Source organism: Tachysurus vachellii, chromosome 2 (assembly GCF_030014155.1).
Source record: "Tachysurus vachellii isolate PV-2020 chromosome 2, HZAU_Pvac_v1, whole genome shotgun sequence".
NCBI lineage: Eukaryota > Metazoa > Chordata > Actinopteri > Siluriformes > Bagridae > Tachysurus > Tachysurus vachellii.
Genome location: NC_083461.1, coordinates 26,052,708 through 26,075,992, shown reverse-complemented (window position 1 = coordinate 26,075,992; position 23,285 = coordinate 26,052,708). Strand labels below are relative to the sequence as shown.

The following is a 23,285-nucleotide window of genomic DNA, read 5'->3' as shown; positions in this document are numbered from 1 at the left end:
GTCACCATGAAGCTCAACCTCACTTCAAACATGTACAGTAAATCTCTAGAAACACACACAGTGTACATCACTGAATCATCACCCTAGTTATACTCGGAGATGTTTATTGTGCAGAGATATAAACGGTGGTGATGCTGGTGGTACAGACAGGACCTTTACCTGGGAAGTTGTGGCCTAATGGTTAGAGAGTTTGACTCCTAACCTTAAGGTTGTGGGTTTGAGTCTTGGGCCGGCCACAACTGAGGTGCCCTTGAGCAAGGCACTGAACCAACCCCAACTGCTCCCCAGGCGCCACAGCATAAATGCCCACTGCTCCGGGTGTGTGTTCACGATGTGTGTGTTCACTGCTGTGTGTGTGCACTTTGGATGGGTTATATGCAGAGTGTGTTTGGGTCGTGTGACTGTCATAAGGAGGAATTTTTCTGTAAACAATGTGAACTGGTTCCTTCATAATCCTCTGTGGAGAAGAATCAGTGCTCTAGACCTAGAAGGCTGAAATTATGAATGCTGGCATAGAAAAAAATTAAATTGCTGAGAAATCTAAAATATTTATCACTATATTGATATTATATCATGATATTACAGCAACTGAAATATGTAATTCTCTCTCTCTCTCTCTCTCTCTCTCTCTCTCTCTCTCTCTCTCAGGACCCAAGCAGAGATGGGCCACACATGTCGTGGCACTATAAATCTGGCTACAGCCAACATCACAGTGGAGGATTCATGTAACTTTGTGATCTCAAATGGTGGTGCACAGACATATCACCTTAAGGCGACCTCGGAGGTGGAGCGACAGCGCTGGATCACGGCCCTGGAGCTTGCAAAGGCAAAAGCTGTGCGCATGCATGCAGAGTCAGGTGCGTTGCACCCAGTCACTCAGTCAGCACTCTACACATGCCACTCTCGAGCTCCCAGTGTTCTGAGTTCCTACCCCTGGTTGGAGTCTCATCGCCCGGCTGTCACCCTGCCAGAGATTGATCTGCATGGTCAGCCAGTGACTCATGGGATTGTTATGTATGAAGCCACCCGGAGACATCATGTCTTCTTTTGAACCAATGTTGTCAGTCAGCTGTATGGTCTGGTGTTTATCAGCAATCAGGTCTGTGCTGAACTCAGAGTTTACGATGACCCATTAGTTCCTCAGGAGCTCTCGGCTGAACTATTATAAACTGTTGTTGAAAGGACATTATTTACATTTACACTATTTACTGTAGAGTGTCACCCAAATGAGGATGAGGTTCCCTTCTGAGTCTGGTTCCTCTCAAGGTTTCTTACTCTTATCATCTCAGGGAGTTTTTCCTTGTCGCCGTCACCTCCGGCTTGCTCATTAGTTATAGGGATAGATATAGTATTTTAAATTAATATTTAAAATTATTGTTAAATTTATGTATTCATTTATTCATTTTATTCTTATATATTTATTTCTTTTTTCTCTTCTGTTTCTATACTTTAGAAAAGCTGCATTGAGACAATGTGAATTGTTAAAAGCGCTATAGAAATAAATTGAATTCGCACCACCCAGATTACACACACACATATACACACACACACACACACACCCCACACAAAATCCATTTTTCTTAAATAGGTTAATTGAATCTAATGAAGTAATTGCATGAAAGAACAGCTTTAATAACCACAAATCCTTTGCTATGTCTTTACTCAGATGACTCTGGGGACGAGTGTGCCTCCTCTCCACCGATGGCAGGTCAAGGTGTTGGGACTCGTAACCCAGACTCAGTCCAGTCCACGCTTAGAACTCTGGGAAGCAAAGTGGAGGACCTCAGTACATGCAACGACCTCATTGCCAAACATGGCTCTGCCCTCCAAAGGTCAGCCCTGTCTCTCCGACCTGAATGTTGTTATTTTGATGTAGTCAGTATGAGTTGACATGGTTTCTCTCAGGTCTTTGTCCGAGCTGGAGAGCATTAAACTGGGTGGAGAGACGAGTGATAAAATCCGGCAGGTGACGGAGAGGGCCACTCTGTTCCGCATAACATCTAATGCCATGATCAATGTAGGGTGGTTTATAGTCTCTTTTCCTGTTTGAGTTTACACTGTTAAAGTTAATCGACCGCATGAATAAATCATCCATTTCTTCCAAAAATTCATTATTACATGATTATTTTGCCCTCTTTCCTGTGTGTGTGTTCAGGCATGTCGGGACTTCCTGTCCTTGGCTCAGGCTCACAGTAAGCGGTGGCAGAAAGCTCTTCAGGCTGAGCGCGAGCAGAGGGTTCGTCTTGAGGAGACGCTGGAGCAGCTGGCCAAGCAGCACAATCACCTGGAGAGAGCATTCAGAGGAGCAACCGTGCTGCCTGCCTCATCCAGTAACACCACTGCTGATAGCAAAGGTATACAAACACACACAATTGAAGTGAAGTTAAGGGCTATGTAATTTATTCTCAAAATATATGCTTTTATGTAGAATTAAAGAAATCAATTTATTTGTACAATCAATTAGCACAACAAGCAAAAAGTGTGCACACACACACACACACACACACACAGATGAAAAAAAAACTCAGCTCTTAGATGCACCAAATTTTGCATTCAGATTTTTACATAATTCATATTTTCATCTTTAATAATGTAAAACAATCCAGGCTCAGCTGCAGCAAAGGGTGACGCCAGTGATGATGAGGAGAACGAGTTTTTTGATGCATATGAGGAGTTTATCACCGTCCCAGCTGACCCCAAATACCACAGGTCTGTATTTACCCCCTACCTGCTGTTTCTATATCTCACACTGTGGTCTGGACCTAAGTGTCTCTCTCTTTGTGTCTCTCTCTTTCTTACTCTCTCTCTGTGTGTGTCTCTCTCTGTCTCTCTCTGTCTTTCTCTATTACCCTCAGGAGGTCAGGCAGTAATATCAGTGGGATCAGCAGTGAGATGGGGATGGATGACGGCACCACATCGGTTAGAAGTTTAGTTTTGTCTCTGTCCTCCTTTTCTTAACTGACTTCTGATGTTTGTTACAGTGTCTTGTCTTTTTTTTTTCTCGTCTCATATTCTGTTGTTTATCCTTATTTCCTGTGTACAGTTGGATGAGCAGTCTCTAATGTCCAATGCGGAGTCTCCTCAGTCTCAGGAGGTGGAGCCCGTGAGGAAGAGGAGAACCCGTATCCCAGACAAACCCAACTACTCTCTCAACCTCTGGAGCATCATGAAGAACTGCATTGGCAAAGAGCTCTCCAAAATCCCCATGCCTGTAATGGAGCTTTCACTCTGTGCATGTCACTGCTAATGTAACCTATATAACAAGATTAAATCATTCACTTGCACTTATTTTGGAAATATTTTGGATATTCTTAATAAAGATGGATTTTAATTAATATTAACAGTAACAAGGCAAGCTGTTTTTGTCATATATGAGGCAACATATTAGTTTAGTCAGTGATGTCACATAAATATGCAAAATATTTTGTTCTTTTATTGGATATCATATTTAAAAGCTTTAATCCACAGAACCTCTATTCTAACTGATTTAGAGAAAAGGAGGTTTACAGGTGCATGAACAGTGTACAATGCAGAAGAATGTTTCATGTTGTTTTCCTGCTGCAGGTGAACTTTAATGAGCCGATCTCCATGCTGCAGCGTTTGTCGGAGGATCTAGAGTACTCTGAGCTGCTGGACCGAGCCGCTAAGTGCCAGAGCTCACTGGAGCAGCTTTGTTATGTAGCGGCCTTCACAGTGTCGTCTTATTCTACTACCGTACACCGTACAGGAAAACCATTCAACCCTCTGCTGGGAGAAACGTTCGAGCTTGACCGCCTGCAGGAGAGTGGTTACAGATCCCTCTGTGAACAGGTACAGAGAGAATGGGGGAGAAAAGAGAGAGAGAGAGGGAGGGACCGGGAGGGGGGTGTTAGTGGCTGAAGAGAGGGGGGTGGGTGTGGAGGAAAAGAGAGAGGGATGTGAAGGAGGGAAGCATGAGAGTAGGTAGAGATCCCTCTGGACAGGTATGGAGAGTATGGGAGAGAAGTGAGTCTAACTTTGTTTGTGTAGGTGAGTCATCATCCTCCTGCTGCAGCTCATCATGTCATCTCTGAGCGAGGCTGGACCCTGAGGCAGGAAATCACTGTGGCCAGCAAGTTCAGGGGCAAATACCTCTCTATCATGCCTCTCGGTACAGTATACACACACACACACACACACACACACACACACACACACACACACACACACACACATGTATATATTCAGGTCTATTCAGTGTTACGGATCCATTGTGTGTTAGACATAGAGAATGAGACCAAGGTAAAAAGACACAGCAGACAGAGAGCAGCAGCAGTGACAGATGTGTGTGTATAATAATATTTTGTCTCCAGGGTCTATTCACTGCATGTTTGAGAAGAGTAATAATCACTACAGCTGGAAGAAGGTGACCACAACGGTGCACAACATCATTGTAGGAAAGCTGTGGATAGACCAGGTGAGGTGTGTGTGTGTGTGAGTGAGTGAGCTAGCACCTGAGAGCGAGTGTGTGCGAGAGTGTGTGTAACCGTGTGTGTCTGCGTCCGAACTATTTAAAGTTCTACACCAGAGGTATTCAACTAAAATTTAAAGAGGTCCAGTAAGAGAAAGTTTCTTGAAGCAAAGGTCTGGAAGATCTTAATGTCTAGTTAGTGATCTTAATTGATTAAGATTAAGTGATATAATGATCTTAATACTAGTTAGTGTGATATACAGTGAGGAAAATAAGCATTTGAACTGCTATTTTGCAAGTTCTCCCACTTGGAAATCATGGAGGGGTCTGAAATTGCCATCGTAGGTGCATGTCCACTGTGAGAGACATAATCTAAAAAAAAGAAATCACAATATATGATTTTTTAACTATTTATTTGTATGATACAGCTGCAAATAAGTATTTGAACACCTGTCTATCAGCTAGAATTCTGACCCTCAATGACCTGTTAGTCTGCCTTTAAAATGTCCACCTCCACTCCATTTATTATCCTAAATTAGATGCACCTGTTTGAGGTTGTTAGCTGCATAAAGACACCTGTCCACCCCATACAATCAGTAAGAATCCAACTACTATCATGGCCAAGACCAAAGAGCTGTCCAAAGACACTAGAGACAAAATTGTACACCTCCACAAGGCTGGAAAGGGCTACGGGGAAATTGCCAAGCAGCTTGGTGAAAAAAGGTCCACTGTTGGAGCAATCATTAGAAAATGGAAGAAGCTAAACATGACTGTTAATCTCCCTCGGACTGGGGCTCCATGCAAGATCTCACCTCGTGGGGTCTCAATGATCCTAAGCAAGGTGAGAAATCAGCCCAGAACTACACGGGAGGACCTGGTAATTAACCTGAAAAGAGCTGGGACCACCATTTCCAAGGTTACTGTTGGTAATACACTAAGACGTCATGGTTTGAAATCATGCATGGCACGGAAGGTTCCCCTGCTTAAACCAGCACATGTCCAGGCCCGTCTTAAGTTTGCCAATGACCATTTGGATGATCCAGAGGAGTCATGGGAGAAAGTCATGTGGTCAGATGAGACCAAAATAGAACTTTTTGGTCATAATTCCACTAAACGTGTTTGGAGGAAGAAGAATGATGAGTACCATCCCAAGAACACCATCCCTACTGTGAAGCATGGGGGTGGTAGCATCATGCTTTGGGGGTGTTTTTCTGCACATGGGACAGGGCGACTGCACTGTATTAAGGAGAGGATGACCGGGGCCATGTATTGCGAGATTTTGGGGAACAACCTCCTTCCCTCAGTTAGAGCATTGAAGATGGGTCGAGGCTGGGACCCGAAGCACACAGCCAGGATAACCAAGGAGTAGCTCTGTAAGAAGCATATCAAGTTTCTGGCATGGCCTAGCCAGTCTCCAGACTTAAACCCAATAAAGAATCTTTGGAGGGAGCTCAAACTCCGTGTTTTTCAGCGACAGGCCAGAAATCTGACTGATCTAGAGAAGATCTGTGTTGAGGAGTGGGCCAAAATCCCTCCTGAGTGTGTGCAAACCTGGTGAAAAACTACAGGAAACGTTTGACCTCTGTAATTGCAAACAAAGGCTACTGTACCAAATATTAACATTGATTTTCTCAGGTGTTCAAATACTTATTTGCAGCTGTATCATACAAATAAATAGTTAAAAAAACATACATTGTGATTTCTGGATTTTTTTTTTTTTAGATTATGTCTCTCACAGTGGACATGCACCTACGATGACAATTTCAGACCCCTCCATGATTTCTAAGTGGGAGAACTTGCAAAATAGCAGGGTGTACAAATACATATTTTCCTCACTGTATATTTAAGTAGCCTAGTAGTTGTATCAACATCTGCAAGCAATCAATACCTGACTGTCAAATCAAATAAATTCAGTACAAGTCAAAAACTTTTTGACAATATTTGTCACGTAACATAGAACTGAACTAATGTATGATTGGGCTACATTTATAAAATAATAAAAGTTGGGCTACATTTCAAAATAAGAGAAAATAAATAAAATGTGAAAATTGTGTATGTTTAAAGTGTTTAACTTTCCCTTTTATATCTCACTCCCCCACTATTTTGCTCAGTGAGAAAACTGAGCTCTAACTTGGCTTGGCAGGATTTTAAACCTGGGCTTGAATGGAGTCAGGGCCGTTCTCATACACATGTGGAGGTGCTCATTAGTGAGCCTGGAACCATATTTAGTTTGGATTATGTTCAAACATGCCAAACATGGTCAGGATGTATAGGGCTACTTCCCTCAGACCTGGGAAAGCTGTCTCAGGGACGCTGTCTTCAGATTTGAGTGGATATGTTTGTTCAAAACCTTTGTGTTTTGTCTCGTAATGGCATTTCACATTGCCACTTTTAATAAGTGCCACAGTTTCTGAACATATGAGACACACTGGTGAAGTGGGAAGTGTGAACACAAATGAGTCTGTCTATTCTGGATTAAATGTTTTCGCTGTCCCCCTTTTCTTTTTTTGGAGAGCGCCATTTGTTCTTTATTCTCCCTTTCTCTGTCTCACTCGTCTGTTTCTCTCCCTTTCTCCGTCTCACTCGTCTGTTTCTCTCCCTTTCTCCGTCTCACTCGTCTGTTTCTCTCCCTTTGTTTTCTACATGTATCGCTATCTTTCTTTCATGTGTAACTTTACTCTAATTCTCTCTCACCTGTCTTGCACTGTTGAGTCGCAGTGTTTACTTCAGTAATGCACAGACTTGATTGGCTGAGTGGTATCATGTGGGATGGTTTAACTCGCATGCAATTGGTCTGTGCATTTCCACTACCACTACCGTAAAGATTACAAAAGCTGCACTGATTATAAGCGTCCCGTCAAGTTTTAAATCATAACCTTTTGTTTTGGCTGTAGGACCGGGTCCGTATTGGACAGCTTCTGGGTCCGCGGTCCGCCTGTTAGTGACCTATGCTCTACACCCTTCCCTGTTTTTTTTACATGAGGAATTATATTTCATAACTTTACATTAGATTCTAAATAATATTTGTGCCATTTAATAGTTTTAAGAGAATATTGCATTTTGGAGAGAATAAATAAAAAATGATCATTAGACAATTCTGTGGTCTTTGTTAGTGGTTGAGTTGATTGTTATAGACATTAATATTTTATTATAAACATCACCCTGAGAAACGACTCGATTCTGAGAGGAGTTTGGGGTTGTGAGAGACACGGCCACTGGATCCATCATCAACGTTTTCATTTTAAATTAAAAGTGAATTTTTCTACATGATCTTAATACATCATTGTTGGAGATGTGCAGGATTCACCTGAAGTCTTCTGTGTATGTCTGACCTACTGGACTCTTCTGTCCTCTATGTTCTGTCAGTCAGGAGAGATTGATGTGATAAACCACAGAACAGGAGATCGCTGCCACCTGAAATTTGCTCCTTACAGCTACTTCTCCAGAGATGTGGCCAGGAAGGTGAGACTCCAAACACCATCTGAACACTTAGCTTATTGATGAACAACAATAAAACTGTATGAAACATCTGAAGTGTCCTGCTCATGTAGTCTCTCTGTGTCTCACTCCATGTCTGCAGGTTACAGGTGTGGTGACAGATAAGGATGGTAAAGCTCACTATGTGCTCTCTGGGACATGGGATGAGAAGATGGAGTATTCTCGGGTAATGCAGAGCAGCCGAGGAGGAGAGAACGGGACAGAAGGACGCCAGAAAACTGTCTACCAGACGCTCAAAGCTCGAGAGCTATGGAAGAAAACTCCTCTGCCGTAAGACCCGTTTTCTTTCCTCTTTCTGTGCGATCTACTATTCCTCTTCACAAAAACGATGTAACATGTCCTGTTGTTCTTTGTTTCTCTTCATAGAGATGGAGCAGAGAACATGTACTACTTCTCATCACTGGCATTGACCCTGAACGAGCCTGAGGAGGGTGTGGCCCCCACAGATAGCCGGCGACGCCCAGATCAGAGACTGATGGAACAGGGGCTCTGGGATGAAGCCAATGCTGAGAAACAGCGGCTAGAGGAGAAACAGCGCACTGTGAGGAGAGAGAGAGAGAGGGAGGCGGCTCAGCTCGCCAATACTGAAGACAGTGAGGGTGAGACACAAGGGCATGGGGGGTGTTGGTGTGTGGGGGGTATGTTTGAAACATGCTGGGGCGTTGTGACCCCGGGGTAAGAGACTGAGAGGGGTGATGAGGGAGGGCGAGAGAGGGAGAAACATAAGAACCAGTCTTCTGTGTTTGAGGACAAAATGTCTGTTGCTTTTTGTTTGTTTGGTTTATTTATTGATTTTGTTTTTCTTTTTTTGTCTCCTGTTTTACTCTCCTGTCCGTCTCTCTGTCTGTCTCTCTGTCTGTCTCCCTCAAGCTCTCATTGAGGACTCCATAACTGACTCGCCTCTAAAAAGCAAGTACTTTCTCCATGTTTTCTCTATCCTTCTGCTGTCCTTTATACACACACACACACACACACACACACACACACACACACACACACACACACACACACCACTCCTACCATTTTGTCACACATTTCTTCTTAGTATTGCTACTAATCATTTCTGTTGTATAGTTTTACCTGTGAAAGTAGGTGGAGTTTGTCTGGATGGTGTGAGGCGGAGTCTAGTGGGGTGGAGATTTGATTGTGCAGCAAAGACGATCATGCCGTCGCTCATTCACTCACAGTTTAAGCATCAGCTCAACAGTGGAAAATATCTCTTTCCATGAGGGATGTTAGACGAGTGATGTGTAAAGGCAGGAATGGTGTGTGTGTGTGTGTGTGTGTGTGTGTGTGTGTGTGTGTGTGTGTGTGTGTGTGTGTGTGTGTGTGTGGTGTAAACTTACACACACATATGCACACATACATACACACACACATACACACACACACACATATACTACCCCTGGCAAAAAGTATGGAATCACTCCTCTCAGAAGATGTTCATTCAAATGTTTAATTGTGTAGAAAAAAAACACAAGCACATATATGCCACAAAACAATTATCACTCAACAATCCAAACCTCTGCCTGTATAAAACACTTAAAAAAAACAAAGAAAGATCTGAGGAAAACAAAAAGATCCGAGGACACAAATCTGAGGAAAATTATATGGAATCACCAAATAAAAACACTACTAATACTTTGTTGCACCACCTCTGGCTTTTATAACAGCTTGAATTCTCTGAGGCATGGATTTAACTAATGACAAACAGTATACTTCATCAATCTGTCTCCAGCTTTGTCTTATTGCAGTTGCCAGATCAGCTTTGCAGGTTGGAGCCTTGTCATGGACCATTTTCTTTAATTTCCACCACAGATTTTCAATTGGATTGAGGTCCGGACTATTTGCAGGCCATGCCATCGACATTATATGTCTTTCCTTAGGAATGTTTTCACAGATTTTGCCCTATGGCACAATGCATTATCATCCTGAAAAATGATGCTACCATCACCAAACATCCTTTCAATTGATGGAATAAGAAAAGTGTCCAAAATCCCAACATAAACTTGTGCATTTATAGAAGATGTAATGACTGTCATCTCTCCCATACCTTTACCTGACATACAACCCCATATCATTAATGGTTGTGGAAATTTGCATGTTTTCTTCAGGCAGTTGTCTTTATAAATTTCATTGGAACGGCACCAAACAAAAGTTCCAGCATCATCACCCTGCCCAATGCAGATTCGTGATTCATCACTGAATATAACTTTCATCCAGTCACCCACAGTCCAAGATTGTCTTTCCTTTTTCTTTTTTTAGATGTTAATGGTGGTCTTTGTTTGGCTTTTCTGTATGTAAATCCCATTGCTTTTAGGCGATTTCTTACAGTCCGGTCACAGACATTGACTCCACTTTCTGCCCATTTGTTCCTCATTTGTTTTGTTGTGCATTTTCTGTTTTCAAGGCATATTGCTTTAAGTTTTCTGTCTTTGCGCTTTGATGTCTTTCTTGGTCTACCAGTGCACTTCCCTTTTACAACCATTCCATTTGATTTGTACTTGGTCCAGATTTTAGACACAGCTGACTGGGAACAACCTTTTGCAACATTCCGTGAAGATTTACCTTCTTCGAGAAGTTTGATAATCCTCTCCTTTGTTTCAACTGACAATCTCTTGTGTTGGAGCCATGAGTTATGTCAATCATCTTGGTTCAACACATCACTAATGTGTGCAAGCACTCTTTTGTACCTGCAGACTAATTAGCAGTTGTAATCAGATACAGGTGTTTGTTTTACAAATGCAAAGTGCATGGTGATTCCATATCATTGTCCTCAGATTTGTGTGATTCCATGTTTCTTTCCTCTGTTTGATCTGTAAAAACAGTTGTAATTGACTATAGTTATCTTTCTTTGTTTTTTTTAAGTGTTTTATACAGGCAGAGGTTTGGATTGTTGAGTGATAATTGTTTTGTGGCATATATGTGCTTGTGTTTTTTTTCTACACAATTAAACATTTGAATGAACATCTTCTGAGAGGAGTGATTCCATACTTTTTGCCAGGGGTTGTACACACACTCATACACATACATACACACACTTACACATACACACACACTTACACATACACAAACATACATACACACACTTACACGTACACACATACATACACACACATACACATACATACCCACATACATACATTCACATACACACACATATACACACACATACATACACACATGCATACCCACATACATACATTCACATACACACACATATACACACACATACACATACGCACACACATACACGCAAACACATGCACATACACACACACACACACGCATATGCATACACACACATGCACACATACATGCACACACATACATATACACACACATACACGCACATACACCTATATACATACACACACATACACACATATACAGACACACATACGCACACACACACAACCGCGTGCGCGCACACACACACACACAATCCCCCTCTTGATATTCTGTTTCTCTTTAGAGTTTCACTTTCTTCTTGTCTGTGTCTTGTTTGTCCTCAGAGGTTTTTAGGCAGAATTTTAATGTACATTTACGTGAACTGGGTTTTTGTGGGGTGATTTTTCAGATGATGCAAACCCACTTATGGTTATAACAAAAGTCCTCGTCTGTTAGTTTGTATTCATGTTTTTTATGAATGTGTTTCTTTTTTATTTATTTAGCTCTTGGCAAAACGTGTTTGTTCTTTTTTTCATTGCACATATAAACATCATTTATTTCTCTGCACGGTTTGAGCAGATCTCAGTGACTACTATTTTATTTATTTTTACTTTTCTTCTTAATTTAATGTAATTGACAAATTGTTAATATTTAGTTTTTACCTACATTTTTAATTAATTCCTTTAATTTTTTTTAACCAGGTGTCCCACAGGATTCCTACAAGGCCCTTTGGTTTGATCAGCATGAAGACCCAACAACAGGAGAGCTCACACATGTCTACAGGGGGGGGTACTGGGAGGCTAAAGAGCAGGGCGACTGGCACTTCTGCCCTGATATTTTCTGAGTTAGCAGCCTGTCTGGACTGGACTGTTCCTGCAACCTTTAAAGCATACATCAATTTGGCCTGCTTTCTCTCCCCTATGTTGGGAAGCTGGATGCTTGTATGAACTGCCACATCTGTCTTTTCTCAGAAACACTAGATCAACCCCACCATAACCCACACACGACCGTGCAAAGGAAATACCAGTGGGCAGCCCGGACCATCGCTCCACACCCTGCTGTGATTTCCTGTTCACTTCCTCTTCTGTCCGTCAGTGTTAATGTCTCTGAAGGACGTGTCTTCCACAGGGGGCATGGCCTATCGGGGCATGACATATCCAGGCAGATTCTAGAATGATTAGTTTTATCTACATTAAACAACCTGAAGATATTGAAGGATGAGGTTTTTGGCTTTAATGGGTCGATATTTCTGTTTTTCACACAATCATATGTTAAATAAATAAATTCACACATTTCTGTTCCCACATGGTATAGAAACACAACTTGCACTAAAGTGTGTAGCAGAGTTACACAAAAACTAGTGCCTGTGTGGAGTCACATACACACTCCCTTCACGTTCACACTACTGAGCACATTGGTGTGCGTGTGTGTGTGTATGAGCGAGTGTGTGTGTGTGTGTGTATGAGCGAGTGTGTGTGTGTGAGCGAGTGTGTGTGTGAGCGAGAGTGTGTGTGTATGAGCGAGTGTGTGTGTGTGTGTGTGTGTATGTATGAGCGAGTGTGTGTGTGTGAGCGAGTGTGTGTGTTCTAAAAGCCCAGGAGGGAGCTCTTCATATCGACTCACACGTGTGTGTTTTGAGATTTATGGTATGTTCTGTTTTGTTAATTGGGGAAATAGAGATCATTTTATTTTGAAGTGTACTTACATATGAACACTGAATAAACTCTCAATGATCGTGTGTATGTGTCAGATAATGAAGTAATGTTAGTGAAGATAATTAACACTGGGAGTTTAGCAGCATGGGGAGTGGGACATGTTTTGAGGGACAGAATGATGTGGTGTTGAAACACAATAATGTTTTTTTTCTGTTTAAAACTACAGGAGTGCCCTGACCTCATGTTCGGGGACAGACACGCGTACTAACTTTTCTTAATGTCTTTTCAATCTTACTTTAAATTTCAGTAGAATTGTTTAAAATGTTTTTAATTTTTGGTGTAATCTTTTTTTCCTAGCTGTAAATTGTTGGTAATGTTCCCCTCTTTATTTGCCTTGTTCATTCTTTTTTTTTTTTTTTTCGGTTCTTGACCTCTGCTGTAGACTGAGCGTAGAAATGCTGCAGGATGTAATAAAATCAGACTGAAACAAATTGTTCTCTCCTTTTTGGTTGTTTGTAGTGTTGGTGCTCGTGTAAAGATTTAAGAAGAAATGTGAAGAAATTATTTTAGCTAGTAATATAGTTGTGTGAAAGTGGAAAAAGTGCACTGTGTTACTTGACCTGTACACTACAGCTACGTGTAAGAAAAGAAACTGTAAGAAAAGAATATACAGTAGATAAGAAACAGCTAACAGGTTCAACATGTTATCATATACAGTGGAGAAGAAGTGACAATCATGTTAATTCCATCAGAGTTTAAACCCTTATGACATTGTTGGTCATCAAACTTGAATTCGGAAAAGAAAAACATTTTCCACCTCTACTGTCTTCATGTGTGTGTGCACGTGCGTGTCTGCATGTGTGTGTCTGGGTGTGTCTGTGGGTGTGTGTCTGTGTGTATGTGTGTGTCTGTGGGTGTCTGTGTTTGTGTGTCTGTGTGTGTATCTGTACAAGTGTCTGTGTTTGTGTGTCTATGGGTTTATATCTGTATGTGTGTTTGTGTCTGGGTGTGGATGTGTGTGTCTGTGGGTATGTCTGTGTTTGTGTGTGTCTGGGTGTGCCTGTGTATCTGTGTGTCTGTGGGTGTCTGGGTGTGTCTGTGGGTGTGTGTCTGTGGGTAAGTGTGTGTGTCTGTGTGTGTGTGTCTGCATACATACAGTACAGTACATGTGTAGGTGTGTGTCTGCGTATGTCTTCATGCGTGTGCATGTGTCTGGGTGTATGTGCGTGTCTGTGGGTGTGTATCTGTATGTGTGTTTGTGTGTGTATCTGTATGTGTGTCTGTGTTTGTGTGTCTGTGTGTTTGTATGTTTGTCTGTGTGTGTCTGTGGGTGTGTCTGTGTGTGTGTCTGTGGGTTTGTATCTGTATGTGTGTCTGTGTGTGTCTGTGGGTGTGTCTGTGTTTGGGTGTGTGTGTCTGTGGGTGAGGCTGCGTGTCTGTGTGTGGGTGTGTGTCTTTGGGTGTGATAGTGGTTGAGTCTGTGGGTGTGTCTGTGGGTATGTGTCTGTGTGTGTCTGTGTGGGTGTCTGTGTGGGTGTGTCTGTGGGTCTGTCTGTGGGTGTGTCTGTGTGTGTCTGTGTGTGTCTGTCTCCATCACATGAAGTTTCCATCATGAACACAGAGACATGTAGAACTACGACGACAACTAAAACTTACTGCAGTAATAATGAAGTGAATAAACAGTGTGTGACTTCCTGAATGAGACGGGATTCAGACCCACAGTTATCCCTGTTCCAGAGATTCTGCTCCACATCAAACCCCTGGGATTACTGTGGAACTGGATAATACTATCTACTTCTTTAAGTGGTGTGTGTGTCGTGTTCAGACTGAAGTTCATCCCTTAGTGAGGACTGAGATCAGTGTTCAGCCTTCAGATGGTGTGGGCGGAGTTTGTCTGAAATGGAGGCGTGTGTCAGTTACACTTTAATTACACTATAGTTGGTCAAAATAAACACCACAAATTCAGAAGGAAACACTTTCCATGACCAGAGCTGAAGTTCTTTATTAATGTAGTCCACGACTCCAGAATGTACATTAGAAACCAACAGCAATCAGAATTTAATGAAAATCAGTGAAAATGTTTTAGGTTAAAATTTATCATAAAAGGTATTTTTTTTATACTCTTCATTTTGTCCTGGAGTGTACAAACTTTTGCACTCTTCACTGAACAGTAAACAAAGACAACGCATCACTATTTGAAGTAAACACACGTATGTTTGTGTCTGTTTTCTGTAGCTGAAGTATGGAGCAAGTCGCACTGATGGAGGAGATAAACTGGGATTTAATCCTGCTGGAGGTAAACCAGAGAAACCATTTCTCAGCTTTAATTAAACACTTCAATTACACACTTTATTAAACAATTTAATCACACAATTTAATCACACACTTTAATTGAAATCAAACAATCGTTACACGAATATTAAAGTCGAGATTCATTTATATTTCTGACCAGTTTTTATTGATTTTATAGATATATATTCAGATTTATATTGTTCTGTGTGTAGAGATTATTTTCTTGTTTGTTTGGTTCATATTTCTTTTATTAAATCTTGCTGGTATTTATTTAATCTGAAATGAAGTGATTAGTTTTATTTTGTTGTGTCTGTGTTAATAGCTGAAATTAGTGTGAAATTATATCAAGTTTAAATTGAAGGGTTTTTTATTGAAATAGAATTTCAGACTGAAATCATCTTCATTTGTCTAAAAGAAAACGTAATAACTAATAATTCCACTTAAAGATGATGTGCTACATATAAAGCTAACGTTTAATAATCTATTTAATGCTTTATAGAAATAAAGGCTGAAATAAAGAGAAGTGTGTTTTAATGTCTTATTGTTGAACTATTTACTGCCTTTAAACTGTTCTTGATGTCTTCCAGTTGGTCCTGAAGAGCAAGTCAGATTCCTCAATCATCTCACACTCTGACTCCACCTGCAGAACATTGAGTCACAACATCACAATATACACTTTATTAAAGTCTAACACTCTCCTCACAGCAGGTACAGTACTCACATATACACACACATACACACACACACACACAGACACACACACACACATGTACACTCACATACACACACTTGTACATACACACACACACACACACACACATACAAACACTATCACACACACACGTACACACACACACGTACACACACATGTACACACATACACACACTATCACACACACGTACGCACACATGTACACACACACACACATCTTGCAGGAGTGATATATATGAGTTTGATTTTTTGATGAATTTTAAGTTTTGATGATTTTTGAATTTGATGAATTTGATTTTTGATATGTTAAATATTTGTGTGTTTATTTTTAAGGTGTTCACCAGCAAACACATTTAAACACTCCAATAGAATTAAAATTTGACTTATTATAAGTTTATTAGCTGTAATTCTGATTATTCTGGTTGTTTACTGTTCTGCTTTATACTTTACTGCAGGGTGAAGAACACGACTAAAGATGATAAGATTTATTTAATATTAGTATAAAATTATTGTTTGTGTTTAAACTTTGTTCCTTTGTTAATTAAATCTGTCATTGTGCCACTTTGAGATGTTTATTTTGATTTTGTTCCCTCAGTGTTCGCCCATGTGCAGAATCAGAACCCTGAGCAGCCTGGCTGAGCTCCGGTCCTCGGGTTTCGGTCAGCCGGCTCCTCGACACGGACTCCGCCTGCTCTACTGGTTTGTTGAGAACTGTGTGGAAGTGAATCAGCAGAATCAGATGATTCTGCTCTGCATTCCGTCCACAGGAGACTTTGGATTTCGAATCTTCCACAACAGAGAAGAAGGAGGAAAAGGCCACCTGCTTCCAGACTCCAGCAACCTGCTGTACTACGAGCTTGGGAACTTAAGTGGAGCCGGATCCCTGCCTGAGTACGTCCGAGAGAAATACACCGGCTTCCAGGACAAGAGCAACACTGATCGCATTGTGGTCAGCTTGGAGTCCGGAACGTTCCACAGCATCTATGTGACACGTCATGAGACGCGGATAAACTTTGACCACCGACACACGTTCTGCATCGGGCCAGAGCTTGTGAGAACCATCAAGAAAATGCAGAGAGAAGATTTCCTAAGAGCAGCTAAACGACGTCGGAACACCGGGCCTCGGTGCAACACGAAGCTCCTCACTGAACAAAAGTCTGAGTTCCTTGCAGCTCACAGAGCTCCATCACATCAACCTTACAGCCAGGATTTACAGCTACATGCTGCACCACATCTCAGACACCATCCTCACAAAGACACCAGAAACATCTCCATCTTCTGCTTCAGCCTGCTGTTCCTGTTAACCTCTGCACTGTTACTGGGTTTCATTCAGTGAAGATAATCTGAGTAGACGAAAGTCCTGTCAGGATTCAGAGCTCGTTATTTTGTCATGAGTTTCAAATTGAAATTCAATTTATTTGTATAGCACAATTCACATTGTTAAACTAGGGGTAGAACTTCAGGGGTATGTCTCCTACTAGGGGTAGAACATCAGGGATATGTCTCCAACTAGGGGGAGAACATCAGGGGTATGTCTCCAACTAGGGGTAGAACATCAGGGGTAGGTCTCCAACTAGGGGTAGAACATCAGGGATATGTCTCCAACTAGGGGTAGAACATCAGGGGTAGGTCTCCAACTAGGGGTAGAACATCAGGGATATGTCTCCAACTAGGGGTAGAACATCAGGGGTATGTCTCCAACTAGGGGTAGAACATCAGGGATATGTCTCCAACTAGGGGTAGAACATCAGGGATATGTCTCCAACTAGGGGTAGAACATCAGGGATATGTCTCCAACTAGGGGTAGAACATCAGGGTTGATGAAGTTTCCACTTCTGCCTGTTGATTGCTGCCAGTGGTGTGTCACGTCCTGTGCTGGAGTTGCTGGACCTTAGTTCTGTTGCTTGATGTTTCACGTGGCTTGGACAGTTCCTCATGTCTCATGTAAGTTTCTCAGACTTGTGCCTGTTGCATGTTTGGAAGCTTTGTGATGCTGCTTCCTTTTTTCTTGAAGCATCTAGTTTTGTAGTAATGCCTCTTTAAGGATTGTTTGAGTTTCGCTGACAGAACATCTGAGTCTCAGGCTGCTGATCCCAGGTCACGTCCCTTTCCTGACACCAAGCCTGCTGTGGAGAGATGCTCGGCACTCAAGAGGTCTCCACCTATTGGTCAGACAGTCCTTGGTTCAGCACCATGAGGTGTTAGAATTTTGCAGCTAATATTCAAATTGTCCTTGTCCAGTTTCTCTGTCTGATAGAACCCTGTCTGCCCCACACCACAATGCTCACCATCCTTTCTGTTCTTGCTTCTCCGCTCAAGTGGGTCTTGGATCATTCCATCTGATTATCCCAAATACTATCTTCCCTTTCCCACATGTGTAGTTTATTTTATTTTTACACTAATTTATTCTTAAAATTCTATTCTTTGTATAATTATAATATTTTTTGTAAATCTTTATGGTATTTTATTCCTATTAATCCTATTGTTATGGCTTGGACTGTCAAAGCACTTTACTCTGTGTTGTACTGTATATTATTGTGTGCGTGATAAATAAAATACGAATTTTCTTCGTTTTAGTTAGAGACATGGAACCCGGTTGTGTGAACGATGTGGTGCTGAGTCCAAAATAATCACCAGAAAAACACTGATAATATTAGAACCCCAGATCAGAATGAAGAACAGTTCTAGAGCAGAACAGACTCGAGTGTTTATATCGGTTATAACGTAAATAAGATCGGACTCTTTTCAGACTTTCTACATCATTAGACTATAACAAGAATTTATATGTCTTTAAATCTACTTTGTGACCTGATATCAGTTTAACTGAGTAATTTACTGACTCTAAAGTTTAACTGAGTTAAACTGATTTACTATAAATGAATATACAATTATGATGGCATTTTATATATTAAAAACAGAACTTTCACAAACTGTAACATGGGAAACGCAGAGTGAGAGGTGATAAATCTGAACGAGCACTGAGGAAGGTGTTAATACTCAACACTGATGCACCTCCCACACACTGGGATTACATTATAACATAAAACATCTGTAGACTGAGAATAATTTATTATGAACTTTACCTGAAAAGAGCTTTATTAACTGAAAAGTGTGTGTGTGTGTGTGTGTGTGTGTGTGTGTGAGTGAGTGAGTGAGTGAGTGAGTGAGTGAGTGAGAGAGAGAGAGAGAGAGAGAGAGAGAGAATGAATAAAAAGACATGTTTTAAAGATGGCTTTCCCTTTGGGATTTAACCACCATTTATGAAGTGAATTCTGAACCTTTATGAGCTGTTTATTAAGACACATTTGAACATGTAACAACCCCTGACGCTACAGTGGTGTACTGTGTGAGATTCCTGGATCAAGTCTGTGTGTGTCTGTATTAATCACAGCTCTGGAATGCTTTATGCCATTTATGCCATTCCAGGCAGCTGCCACCCCAGAAACAGAGCAGGAGAAGGAAGGGGTTATGAAGCTTGAAGAGAGAGGTTTGACTTAGTTTTTGCATAATCGAGAAACTGCTATAAAACCTATCAGCCCACTTTTTCCATCTATTCTAGTGGGTTTGATTTCCCCAAGGTTAGGGAGTAGAACATCAGAGAGAGAGAGCATGTTTTTGCATGTTTTTGCATTGCACCTCTGCATGTTTTTATAACATTCAGTGGAAACCATGGGAGACAAATGTGAACTAACAAGCAGGAATAGACAAGTTATTGTTACACTGAAGAACGAAGGCATTTCCTGCAGAAAGATTGCCCAGAAACTCAAAATACCAGTGAGTACTGTAGCATACAGAACTGGAAGATCTCAAATCAACAACAAAATCAGTGAAGTTAATAAGAGTCTCCAACATGCATAATTACATTAATGCATAAAATAATAATGCATTAATTAATAAATTAGTGCAACTAAAGCTGTGCCACTTTGTCATATTTGACAGTGCAGAGGAGAGTTCAGGAAGTTGTCTAAATGGGGTGTGTATCTGCAAAGAAACCCCTGCTGAGAGCACAGAACATGGTCAAAAGGCTTTTTTTGATCAAACACACACAAAAATTGGACAGTCACTGACTGGAGAAATGTCTTGTGGTCTAAGGAATCAAAGTTGGTTCTAAATGAAGATTATACATAAAACTGATCTCATAAAACTGGTGAGAGATGATACCTGACGGTGTTGTACCAAATGTCAAGTATGGAGGCAGAAGTCAAGTCAAGTCAAGAAGCTTTTATTGTCATTACAACCATATATACCGTAGCTGTTACAGTACAGTGACATGAGACAACGTTTCTCCAGGATCAGGGTGTTACATAAAACACACACAGAGCTATAACGACTTAGTAAGTTAGTCCTAGATACATAAAGTGTATCTGTTTAACCTGGTGTACACAGTGCAGGACAAGACAAACAAGACAGACAAGACAGTGCAGGACAAAAGTCAGTACAAACAAAAAATACAAGACAATACACAAAAGACAGTAGACAGAAACAGCGCCAACCAGTGTACATACTTTATGTTCAAACAATATTGCAAGTGCAGAAATACTGGAATGAACAGTGTCATAGCAGCAGTTACCTGAGATAATGTAAAGTATTGACCAAAACAGCATGTAAACAGGTTGATGGATGTATATTGGAAGTGTGTGTATATGGTGTAGGTCTGTACAGTCCATACAGTTGAGTGTGTGTGTATGGAGCTCGGTACAGTACAGTTCAGTTATTAAGGAGTCTGATGGCTTGTGGGAAGAAACTGTTACACAGTCTGGTCGTGAGGCCCAAATGGTTCGGTACCCTTTTCCAGTCGGCAGGAGGGTGAAGAGTGTGTGTGAGGGGTGTGTGGGGTGAAGAGTGTGTGTGAGGGGTGACGAGTGTGTGTGAGGGGTGTGTGGGGTGACGAGTGTGTGTGAGGGGTGTGTGGGGTGACGAGTGTGTGTGAGGTCCACAATGCTGTTGACAAAGACTCCAATGATCCTCTCTGTCCTCCTACACGTTAAACTTAAAATTTACTAAAACGTAGTCAGGGTGGGGGGGCTTTCCTCAGCCTTTGTAAGAAGTAGAGATGCTGCTGGGCTTTCTTGGTGAATGAACAACCCCCCTCCTGGTAACCCTGGTAACCAGGTGCTCCTCCGAACCAAGCTGTTGCTCATTTCTGTGGCGGTGCAGCATTGAGAGTGGGCCTCATTCCTGTTTTACCACTACCACACACCCTGATCATGTTTGAGTCCCCCTGGCCCTTGAAGCACAACCCTCAATTTTACTGGTCCAATGGCCAAGTTCAGAATTGGGCAACCCTACTACCTGAGCAACCCGCGCCATGCCCTAGTTGCTGATAAACCTCTTTTTAATTCCTCACTGGTAATGGTTCTGACATCACTGTTGGATAACAGATAGTATCCAAGGTTCAGTGGACATGTAGAACTTGGTGGTGTGTCTTGTTAAAACACAGAACAACTTCATCCCTTTGCTCACATTTATTCTTGTTGACAATAAAGCTGGATGCACAGTACACAGGTTTCACAGGATAAGCGGAATGCTTAGGATACACAGGATGGTAAAGATGGTTTTCTGGTCATTACAAACAATACAACACAGACATCAGACTCACAAATAATAATAAAGATGGAAGTCATACAGCATCAAACATAATATCTATAAACCTACTGATGACCAGTATACAACCCATCAGGTTCAAGTAAACAACACAATGGAAAACTTACATAACACATCTTATGGAAAGGATTCAAACACACATGGTTGAGTGCCCATCCTCAGTCCTCAGGCCACATCTTACCAACACAAAGGGACAAAGAAAGGAAATGAGGTCCATTTATAGACCTCAGCTGAGAATTATGGGTAATGAAGTGCACTGAAAAATGGTGATGCAGTCTGCAGAGGATTGTGGGAAATGTAGTATAAAGGAAAAAGGAAGAACAAGTCTAATTCACAACAATCACCTTCGCTAATTTACACACCTCTACAATATTACTCTTAGTAATCTCTGACTGACGAAGGCATATATCGTTCATTTTTGACCTTGCCTGTTCTCAGTTCCTGATTCTGTTTGCCCTACGCCTGCTCTATGTGGATGTGACCCTTCCTGTTTCCATTAATGTCTGTCCTGGCGCCTCATTTAGAGCCAACAGAAATGCAGCTCTGTGCAGTAAGACTCATGGTGGTGTGTGTGTGTTTACATCAACACTGAGACTCACGGTGGTGAGTGTGTGTTTACATCAACACTGAGACTCGCGGTGGTGTGTGTGTATACATCAATGTGTTGCATACAGGTGATCACGACCTACAAGACAGCTTCAGCTGCCTGTGATAGTGATGCCCCCCAGATGCACTGAATGACCTCGATGCTCGGTTTGAGATGCAGAACAATGTAACGGCAAGGAAGACCATCCCTCCCCCTGACGACCGGGTACTCTGTCTATCCACGGCTGATGTAAGGACTCTTCACCAGACACACCCCACACACCCCTCACACACACTCTTCACCCCACACACCCCTCACACACACACTCTTCACCCCATACACCCCTCCCAAACACTTTTCACCCTACACACCCCTCACACACACTCTTCACCTCACACATCCTTCAGACACACTCTTCACCCCACACACCCCTCACACACACTCTTCAACCCACACCCCCCCACACTATTTTTATAGTGTTTTTATTTATTTTATTATTATTTTTTATGCTTTTTAGTTCTATTGTTTATTTTATATTGTTTGTACAGCACTTTGGTGAACACCTTCTGTTTTAAAAAGGTGAATACAAATAAACTTTCATTTGATTTGACCAGACTGTGTAACAGTTTCTTCCCACAAGCCATCAGACTCCTTAATAACTGCAACTGAGCACAACACACACACACAGAGGCACTAGTGTTAATTTCGTCACCTATTTTTAATTTAGTCTTAGTCTTGTGCCAAATGTTAGTTTTAGTCATATTTATTCATTCACATATCTTTTTTTGTTAGTCAAGTTTTAGTCGACTAAAAGTTTTTAAATTTTAGTCTAGTTTTAGTCAAAAAAACTGTAGTCTTTTTTTAAAATAACATTATTACTGAGATTATTACTGATAAACATTTCAGTAAAAAAAAGTGTTTCACATCTCAAACATTATATGATTAAATGTAATAATTACCTGACAAAATACACTTGTTGAATGATTTTTGTTGAATGCAAATGTTAAACGTGTCTGGTTTTCAATTTCTGATTTAGGAGACACATTCACAAATGATGAACCTGTTCTGAAGAGTATTTTATTTTAACCAACACAATTCAAAAGCTGGGGCCCAACAGACTCCGACTGACAACTTAAGTTACAAAGGTTTTTAAAACTGTTTTGGTTGCCTTGTGTCTCATGTTTCTGTTAAAATCAGAAATAAAATAAATATACTCAGAAAAACTGAAAAGAATAGGACTACTTTACTGTGGGCCTAAAATACAACCTATTTACAGTCCGCGAATCACAAAAGTATCAGTGAGAAGTTGAGAACACTCGTTTAAACAGTGCATACACT

General features: G+C 41.2%; 3 protein-coding genes across 6 annotated transcripts in view; all 3 read left to right on the top strand.

Annotated features, from left to right (window-relative positions):
• osbp (oxysterol binding protein) overlaps window positions 1-12,836 on the top strand; it is a 13,964-nt gene extending 1,128 nt beyond the window's left edge. For 2 of the 4 annotated variants that reach the window (XM_060864039.1, XM_060864040.1), the window contains exons 3-17: window positions 649-857; window positions 1,667-1,832; window positions 1,906-2,017; window positions 2,156-2,354; window positions 2,607-2,709; window positions 2,856-2,919; window positions 3,044-3,211; window positions 3,565-3,810; window positions 4,009-4,129; window positions 4,332-4,435; window positions 7,796-7,891; window positions 8,010-8,197; window positions 8,294-8,526; window positions 8,798-8,836; window positions 11,800-12,836. In XM_060864039.1, coding sequence (XP_060720022.1) covers window positions 649-857; window positions 1,667-1,832; window positions 1,906-2,017; window positions 2,156-2,354; window positions 2,607-2,709; window positions 2,856-2,919; window positions 3,044-3,211; window positions 3,565-3,810; window positions 4,009-4,129; window positions 4,332-4,435; window positions 7,796-7,891; window positions 8,010-8,197; window positions 8,294-8,526; window positions 8,798-8,836; window positions 11,800-11,942 — 2,191 coding nt within the window. In that variant the 3' untranslated portion in view covers window positions 11,943-12,836. The remainder of the gene's footprint in view (window positions 1-648; window positions 858-1,666; window positions 1,833-1,905; window positions 2,018-2,155; window positions 2,355-2,606; window positions 2,710-2,855; window positions 2,920-3,043; window positions 3,212-3,564; window positions 3,811-4,008; window positions 4,130-4,331; window positions 4,436-7,795; window positions 7,892-8,009; window positions 8,198-8,293; window positions 8,527-8,797; window positions 8,837-11,799) is intronic. The other 2 variants (XM_060864042.1, XM_060864043.1) reach the window with 2 other exon arrangements.
• Window positions 1-23,285, top strand: part of si:ch211-145b13.6 (T-cell ecto-ADP-ribosyltransferase 1) — a 61,147-nt gene that overhangs the window by 29,961 nt on the left and 7,901 nt on the right. The gene's annotated exons all lie outside the window — the stretch shown is intronic.
• On the top strand, window positions 15,653-17,549 carry LOC132860446 (uncharacterized). Its single transcript, XM_060891657.1, has 2 exons — window positions 15,653-15,753; window positions 16,353-17,549. Exon 2 carries the CDS (start codon window positions 16,362-16,364, stop codon window positions 17,091-17,093), a length of 732 nt encoding a protein of 243 aa, XP_060747640.1. The 5' UTR covers window positions 15,653-15,753; window positions 16,353-16,361; the 3' UTR covers window positions 17,094-17,549.

What these genes read in the sequence shown, in the direction of transcription:
- LOC132860446 (XM_060891657.1), top strand. Translation starts at nt 16,362, where the DNA reads ATGTGCAGAATCAGAACCCTGAGCAGCCTGGCTGAGCTCCGGTCCTCG.